At 44.4% G+C, this 9,200-nt stretch overlaps 1 protein-coding gene across 2 annotated transcripts in view; it reads right to left on the bottom strand.

The window, feature by feature from the left end:
* Window positions 1-765: 765 nt before the first annotated feature.
* LOC111143296 (adenylate kinase 4) overlaps window positions 766-9,200 on the bottom strand; it is a 66,330-nt gene continuing 57,895 nt past the window's right edge. For both annotated transcript variants that reach the window (XM_022496942.1, XM_022496943.1), the window contains 3 exons: window positions 6,441-6,613; window positions 3,087-3,205; window positions 766-1,741 (listed from right to left, as the gene is read on the bottom strand). In XM_022496942.1, the coding sequence (XP_022352650.1) occupies window positions 1,627-1,741; window positions 3,087-3,205; window positions 6,441-6,613 (407 nt within the window). In that variant the 3' untranslated portion in view covers window positions 766-1,626. The remainder of the gene's footprint in view (window positions 1,742-3,086; window positions 3,206-6,440; window positions 6,614-9,200) is intronic.

Genomic DNA, 9,200 nt, shown 5'->3' with positions numbered 1-9,200 from the left:
CACATGAAGGAAGAGAGGGAGAAGAACCGGCAAGAGCGGGGCAGTATCTGGACGGAAGGTGCAGTCATTACCATCTGCAACACGGGTGCCAGGGACTGACAGGGATCTGCTGGGACATCTTCAGAAAATAAATAATACGGTGCAACACAAGTGGTGTGCAGAAACGGGTAGGTTTTTTTCCCTCCAGAATGAAGAGTTAGACAGAAGTCACTCCCAGGAATAGCAAAGGACCTTCTTCAGGGACAATCACAAAGAGGGTATTTATTTTTAAGGCAACAGGAATAAATTTCATTGTCCTTCCCAGAGGATTAGGTGGCCACCAAGTCTGGAAACCGGGCAAATCTTTAATAAATGGTTTATTGATAGTACATTATAAAGAATGACAAAACTGTATTATTTTTATTTCTAGACTTAATGGCCATCCCACAGAAAGCATCTTTGGAACAGAAAAAAAAGTTAAGAATTTGTTTTCCCATAATCATAAAGCTGTTCTACTCAGTTCTGGGCCCAGCTAGTGCAACATTCTCCTCTACCCATAGGCTCCATTCCCTTTATCACTATTTATAATATGTTTGGGTCACTCACAGGAGAAAAACACTGTCAGCATCAATATTTAGCAGCATTTCAAAATATATTTTTTTTTTGTCTTGACGAAAAAACTAAACTATTCTTTTAGTGCAGTAATTTCATGTGGCCTTATTACTTCTATACACAAGATACGATCCTTTAACATTTATGTAGGTAAGCATCTCCCATTTTTTTGAAGACTCCCAAAGACTCTGAGGATTTTATTTTTTCACAATGAAAGAAAAAAGGGCAGTGTCAACCCATGAGAGTCAGCCCAGCAGCGTTAAGGAGGCCCTCTGCAGAGCCCAGTTCCTGGTGCGGGAAGCGATCTGACAGCCTCCCTTCGCTCTCAGCTCTTAGAAACAGGTCTGAGAGGGATCAAAGCAGTAACTGTCTGTATTGCTTCATAGCCTTGGGAGAAAACAGAGGTTAAAAAAATATATACAGTCTAATAAAAAGAGTGGAAGCCAAATCCTTTCATTCCAGGGATGTCTGCAAAGAACAGATTCTATGGAGCATGGATGCAGAAAAGATATCACTCCTAACAGGAAAAATAAATCGTGGACAGTCACTCAAGGCCAGGGAAGCAACCACAAAAAGCAAATGGCTTCAAGCGCGCAGTCACCAGGAAGGGCACATACCAGAAATCTCGGGACAAGGCGGCCTGGCGCTGTGGTTCAACAGCCTTCAGGAGACGGAGAGCACCAGAGGCCAACACTGTCACGCACAAAAAGGCTACTACGGCAACAACATGAGGGCCAGAGATCAGCTAGAGGTTGGGGTTAGACGCCGCCAGAAGCCCGGCCTGGGCTTATTTTCTTGGGAAGGGCTTGAGACGTGCAGAGGCTTCGTACGCATGTGTCGGTGACCCTTCTCGAGAAAGGCATAGAGCAGCCACTTCAGGAACGCTTTCTACTCATTCGTTTTCATTTCAGTTCACCATTTAAACTAGAAAAGACGCTGTGAGCTATCCCCACTAGCTTCTACCTTGGACACGGCACCGATACTACACACACAACTGAACGGACGACATTTTCCTGGTTCTTCCGCCGGGCAGGCTCAGTATGCTTCTTTGGACTGAATAGGCGTGATCTTGTTCGAGAAAAGCATGTAAACGTAGGGCCAGATTTTGTTAGTCTCCGTCCCGGAAAATTGGTGAAGTACTCCTCGGCTCCTGAAAAACAAAATCCAACACACGAAGGCCTTTTTGGCTTCCTCTAACATGACATGAGGGCGGGCGAAGATCCTGGGCATAAAGCCAGCACGACCTCGTGGCCTATCACCCACCACTAAGTGCCAACCTCTGCACTCGGTGTACCTAAGTAAAACCACAGCTTTTACGGTTCCGGCCTGCCTGCCGTGATGCCTCCTCTTCTTCTCCTGTTTAAAACATATCAAAGAGGGGCCCCTGGGTGGCTCAGTCGTTCAACATCTACCCTCAGCTCAGGTCATGATGCCGGGGTCCTGGGCTCGAGCCCCGGATTGGGCTCCCTGCTCACTGAGGAGCCTGCTTCTCCCTCTGCCTGCTGCTCCCCCTGCTTGTGCGTGCGCTCTCTCTCAAAAAAATAAAATCTTAAAAAATATATATATCAAAGAATAACATTATATGGACAATCCCAAATCTGCCTCAGGATACACTTTTCAAAAGACAAACCACTGACAAACTGGGGTACTGGAAAACCCTTATTACTTACAGTAGAGCGTGAAACACAGGACGTATCATGATGACATGATCATAACTTCTGATCTAAAGGCTTGCTAAATTATTTGGGAGCTAAAAGGTCAAAAACTGATTCCACTAGTGGCTGCAGACAGCTGTCCTGAACGCAGTCTGCAAATGGGTTTTGTTCAGTATGCATGCTGTTAAGAATGTTATTTGTTGCCAAGATACAAACTGGGATATCCCCCACCCCTACTCACAGCCAGATTTCTGCTTCTCTTGAAACACAGGGCTCACTGGCCACTCTGGGCCTGAGTGCCCCTGTGGGATAACTGGAGCGGCACGGGCACTATCACTGCACTGCCCAGATGAGCACATCCCCCACCAGGTCTGACACTCACTTCCAACGGCTCCCTGGCCCCTGCAGCCATCTCACTTTGCCATCTGCAGCTTACAGTGTTTGCTTTTTGGGTTAAATTCCCTCTAGCTGCATCTAGGCAAAAGGTCCCTTCTCATCCTCTATCCCACTGAGATATTTACAGGTGGCAGTGTCAAAATATAACCCCCTAGTTCAGCTCCTTGAAAAGGAAAATGAAAATAATCCTAGACGTAATTTTACAACCTGATAGAGATGATTGGGTTTCGGTCCTTGTATTACAAGAATTTCAGCATAAAAGAACTGGGCTGTATCTCCCACGTGCAACTCCAGCATTTCCTCTGACACCCAGGGAGGAACTGGGCCATTAGGGTTCTGTCTAGGTTAAAGGCACACAACCCCGCCTCAGCCCTATGTCCTTCCCACTGAGTGCCACGTGGTTCTGACTGAGCGTCTGCTGGGAAAACAGTGAAGCACACTCACTTGTATAATTCAATGACTGGCTTTGCCACATCCTTGTACTGTCTTAGCCTGGCCGCCACAGCTTCAGGTTTATCGTCCTCCTGCTGGACTAACGGTTCACCTGTGATGTCATCAACCCCCTATAAATACCAGAGAAACCAGTTAATATGGCCAACACCCGAGCCATTCCAAAGATTAAAAACCTTCCTGTGCAAAATCCGTGTACTTACTCTGGACTCCCACTGCATGATGAACCAGGCCTGAGTGGCAACAGTTAACAGCGAAGTAATTGGAGAAGAGGTAACACTCTTTTTTTTTTTTTTTTTAAAGATTCTATTTATTTATTTGACAGGCAGAGATCACAAGTAGGCAGAGAGGCAGGCAGAGAGAGAGGTGGAAGCAGGCTCCCTGCCGAGCAGAGAGCCCGATGTGGGGCTTGATCCCAGGACCCTGGGACCATGACCTGAGCCGAAGGCAGAGGCTTTAATCCACTGAGCCACCCAGGCGCCCCGAGGTAACACTCTTAATAGTCATGTTAACCTTACTTCGTGAGAGCTGACAAGGAATCTGTATTAAATTCTCAGATCTTTCCAAACACATTTCAGTGCCACTGAAAAATGATACTTTCAGTTTACAGTTTGAAACTCCATGCTGCCTCCCTCAACCACAAACCACCTTTAAACAACATCACTCTGGCCCTCTAAACATTTCCGAAACCGCCTTGCTTTCTAAAGTTTGAACTGTTAATATGGAAAATAAAACGTCTAGGACACCCAGGTGGCTCCGTTGGTTAAGCATCCAACTCTTGATTTCGGCTCAGGTCATGGTCTTAGGGTCGTAAGATTGAGCCCCCCATAGGGCTCCATGTTCAGCATGATGTCTGCTTGAGATCTCTCTCTCTCTCTCTTTAAAGTAAAGAAAATCTTCCAAAAAAAAAAAAAAAAGACAATGTCTCAAGAACCAACTGGTTTACTTAGGAGAACACTGATCTGGGAGAAGGTATCTCAGTCTTGCCTCTGCTAACTTTCAGATTGTTTCCTGAGATTAATCTGACTCAGGTTATTTTCCTAGATTGCATAATGACTTACTTAGAAATAGATTAAAATGGGCATGGTGTCTCTACCTGTTAACAATCAGGCAAAATTTTCTGAGAACTAAAGAACTGCAATTTAGAAAACCTGATTTCTGATTTATTTTAAACTTCCCCAAGAAACATACCTACTTACAAGTAACAACATGGACATGTGAGTGTCTCCCATGTTCATGGCTATTACCCTCCAGGGAGACAGTCACAAGGAATAATCTGTCAAACGGCAGGCTAGAACAGAACCAAAAGGCTCAGGCAGCTCAACTGGATAATCAGAAAGCAGCTATAAATCTGAAATGCACTAAAATTCCATTACAGCTCAGGGCCTTGGGTCCATAACCTGCACTGATGAGTTATTGGTGAGCCCTGTAATCATCACGTGTATTCCATGCTTGTTACCCTGACTCAAGAGGCAAGATGGGGGTGGGAGATGGCTGTACATCTTCTTTATTCTCTTCTCCTTTATTTAACTTAGAGCTGCAAAGCTCAGAAGAGTCATTTCCAGGACCGCAGGGCACCCATAAATACAGCCACTGCTTCTACAAAGAACAGAATTAGTGCTAGGGTGACAGCATCTCTCCTTCTGGGAGAGCTTGGCCACAGTGGCTGGGAGAGGTGGCCCAGACTAGCATTTTCACCTGTCTTTGGAGGGAGCACTCTAACTGTGGGTATTCTTTTAGGTATTCCAGTCTTTGGAAAGCAACTCAGTGTTAAAGGTTCTCTGACTTGACGAGAATCTCTGCTTCAGCAGGTCTAGGCAGGACTAAAATGTGAAGCATTTCTTGTGGAACGTCAAGGCATATCCAGAACCCTCTTCTCCTCTCCATCCATTTCTTCCCCTGTACTAGCTTCTTGAGAGGGAAAGGAGGAAGGGACCTAATAAAGAAATTCCAAAAGTATTCATTACCTTTTAAAAAGAAGACTTCAAATGGCAACTAGTACTTTGCCCAAAGGAGCAAGACTCACTGAAACGTCACCAAAACCATGGCACTAAGGAGCTGGGAAGGTGTCCTTACCCTCTTGAAGTTGGTTTTCTGTAGTAATTATTGACTCTATCTATATGCAGACCTACCTATCCCATACACATTAACCCAAAAAGATGCAACTGCCAACCCTTCCATATCTGGATGGCTACAAATAATTCTACCTAACACCCAGTAACCGGGAGGTAAGAATCCCACTGAACTAATTCATGTCTTTACCAGAAAGAATAATTCTTTTTTTTTTTTTTTTAAAGATTTTATTTATTTATTTGACAGACAGAGATCACAAGTAGGCAGAGAGGCAGGCAGAGAGAGAGGAAGGGAAGCAGGCTCCCTGCTGAGCAGAGAGCCTGATGCGGGGCTCGATCCCAGGATCCTGGGATCATGACCCGAGCCGAAGGCAGCGGCTTTAACCCACTGAGCCACCCAGGCGCCCCAAGAATAATTCTTTAAATGAGTGTGTTAATTTAAAAAGTTTCTTTAAACATATACCTTTACATATGTTTATTTCATGTAAACACGTGTTACTTTTGGACCTGTTTATTCCTCTCGTCCTCCCAGTCCCTTTAAACCCTCACTACCGTCACTCCCATGACCCCATCCACTCTGACCCAAAGTCTTTATTCAGTCCCAACCCTCACCATTTATCCCTGCTCTTACGAAACTAGAGAGTACATATACACACGCATACAGATAATGTGTAGAGGAGGGTCACTGTTTTACAAAAATGGAATCACAGTGCTATTTGCCTTTCATATTCAACAGGACCCAGAGGAAGTATTTCTATAGGTCAAACGGGATAGCACACAAAGTCCTTCTTTTTACTGAGTATGTAATATTGCAAGATGTACATAATCTCTAGTTTATTTAGTCATCCCCTATAAATGAATATTCATTTGTTTTCAGATCTTTTCTCCAAAACCAACACTGAAATAAGCATCACTGTGTCCTTGACCTTACCTGCTGGTGCTTTCATTGCCATAACCTATACTCCCCGTGGTGGGTTGAGTCAAGTATGTATATTTTAAAATGTTCATGTATATTGCGAGGTTGTTTTTTAAAAACACTATTAATACTTTATATGCCTAATAAAGATGAGCATGCCATTTTTTCTAGGTCCCACCAGCAATAGGTGTTATAAATTTAATTTGCATTCCTTGACCTAGTGAACAGAGAGAGTTCAAACACTTTTGGCCATGCAGATTTGCTTTTTCGAATAATCTATTCGTTTCCTTCCTACACTTTACAACTGAAATGTTTCACCTCTTTCTCGTCAGCCCGTAAAAATGCTTTGTGTATTCTTACGTGTACATGGGGTGGATTGAAGTCCAGGTTATATACCCTTCCACTAGCGGGGTGGATCCAACGTCGGCTGAGACGATCTTTGAGCGTTTCAAATGGAATGTTCAAAGTTATCACTAGATCCAGCTCGCAGATTTTGTCCAGGGCTTCAGCCTGAACTAAGGTCCTAGGAAAACCTAAATGCCAGAAACAAGACATATCAGATGCGAGACATTTCCCAATTCCAAGGAGTCAATGGTGCATTTTCAGTTGACAGAATAATCGAATCTACACATACACCATCCAGAAACCAGCTTTTATCAGGAATGTATGTCGACCTCCAAAATTTAAAAATAGAAGAAAATATGCTACTTTATAGCTCAGCTTTGACCTTTGGTATACGCAAAGATTAAGGAGTCATGTGACCCAAGTACAGAGTGCACTAAACTGAAAATCACTAGACTAGTCCTCACTTTGCTCTTAACTACTCCCGTAACCTTAGGGAAGTTACATCACCTCCATTTCCTCTTCTGTTAAAGCAGCAAAGGAATAAAATTGTATTTGTCTTCTTTTATAGCTTTAACAGCTGATGAGTATATTATTCTCAGGCTACCCCTCAACTTATATTTTCATCCATTCCCTACATCTTACAAAACTCAACATGTGGTCTGCAATCTAGCGTAGTAACTGCAAAATGAGAAAATGCACTTAGGAATTTTATAGCAATTTCACAGTAATTTTAAGCCTAGTGAATCCAAAATTTATGCTTGAATATGTTTTTCTTTTAATTTTTCTAGTAATTTGCTCTTATTCTATTTGATGAAAGGATTGCTCTGCACCGGATTGGGGTGGGGGTGAAGAAACACCGCTTTCACCGCAGAGTTTGTTCTAGACTTCCCTTGGAGCTTATTTTCTAATTTCTCCAATAAGGGAAATTACCCAATGGTTCCCACAGTATCTAACGCGTGATGTTGTTTATTACAGAAGAAGTTGTTTATTATTAAGTTACATCTCTTCCCCAAAAGACACAAGAATGGTGAGAACGAAACCTAGGGCATGCTTCAACTCTATTGTCATGACAGGGAAAGAAAAGGCAAGTTTAAACAGAGGTGAGGGAAAGGTTACCTTGCAGGGCAAGATCTTAGTTCACTGGCTCTCCTGGGCCTAACCAAGGTACTCACACGTTCCCACTAGGCAAAAGGGTTACTCCAACATGACTGGTAACACCAGAAGAAACTTGTCGTGAGCACACTATGAAGGTGCACACACGAGTTGTGTCTTTCCACAATGTCAGCTTTACTCAATCACAGAGCAAAGTTAAACCACAACCATAAGGCAGGTTCGGGATTCCAACTCAAGGACAATTCACCATGTGATTAAACTTGGCTTCTTCCATAGCACACAAAGCAGGACAGAAGACAAGCCGCACAACAAGCAAGGTGAGAGAACCGTGTGGGAAGTTAAGGAACCCCACACAAAGTCGGTCTGTGGGAGCGCAGTTGAGATAAGGCCTTGGTCTGGTCCGGGCTAGCTCTCAGCACTTACTGCTTCTTATGTTCAAGCCGGGAAGGATCTCAGTTCCCTTCGGAGATCCATCGGGCAGAGCCTTTTTGATTTTTTAAGATTTTTTTTTTTTTAATTTACTTGACAGAGAGATCACAAGTAGGCAGAGGCAAGCAGAGAGCAGGGGGAAGCAGGCTCCCCCCCCGAGCAGAGCCCCCGATCTCAATCCCACTGAATCCAGGGCTCAATCCCAGGACCCCTAGACCATGACCTGAGCCGAAGGCAGATGATTTAACCCACTGAGCCACCCAGGCGCCCCAATAGTTGCCTTTTTCAAGTGGTCAGACATAGAGGGGTCATGCCTGAAGAGTCTGATAGCTCGCTGCCCAAATCCTTCCCTTTTAAAAGAGATTTTATGGGCTTGGGGTCTCTGCAGACCTTCTCCGGTTCTACTCATTATCAGTTCTGGGTGTCAGCTGACATTGGTCCCGGCAGTATCTCCAAGCTGTGGTACCTTAACTGCTTGCTTGGGTCATTGCTTGACATAGGTTGCCTGACATGAGAGACTCCATTTTGCTCCCTCCAAAACTGCTTTCACGTTCTTCTATGACGACCTCTTGTGACCCATCACGCATTTGATGTGGATTTGGAATACAGGTGGGGTGAGGTCCACAACGGACAACCAAGAATGAATTCTTGAGACGTCTTTAGTGCAGAATGGTGGCTTATTAAAGCACAGGGACAGGACCCATGGACAGAAAGAGGTGCTGCATCAGGACCTTGAGGAGTGGTGAGGAGTGGTGATTATATACTCAGGGATTGGGGGAAGTAAGGAAAACGGGAGGTTTCAAAAGAACTTTCATATACTAAAAAGAGGACCAACCTATATGACACCTGCAAGATAGCCTTGCCATTGTCAAGTTAAGGTTGTTTCCCCCTCTAGCAAGGTATTAACATTAAGACAGTTGGGAGATTCCTGGAAGAATGTCACACTTGTCCCACCCGGGGTGGGGGGCGCCGTTCAGGGTGTCAGTGGGTTTTGCCTTCGTCTAGCCTTCATCACATTGGGACTGGCTTCAACAGAGAAAGAGGCATTTCCAATCTCACAGCCCAGATGCTACCTCTTGTGCCAAGTCACCCACCTGTACTGTCTCCTTCCTCCCATAGTGACTCTGGCTAAGCATCCTCTTCACAAAAAAGGCACCCACACCACACATTGGGAAATCATGCGGGAAGCATATTCATGGTGGTTTTCTCTGCAGTAGGAAGATGACTGATTCC

Source organism: Enhydra lutris, unplaced genomic scaffold (assembly GCF_002288905.1).
Source record: "Enhydra lutris kenyoni isolate GAN:26980312 unplaced genomic scaffold, ASM228890v2 scaffoldscaffold9, whole genome shotgun sequence".
NCBI lineage: Eukaryota > Metazoa > Chordata > Mammalia > Carnivora > Mustelidae > Enhydra > Enhydra lutris.
The sequence above is the reverse complement of the archived record's forward strand: the minus strand, read 5'-3'. Positions and strand labels throughout refer to the sequence as shown.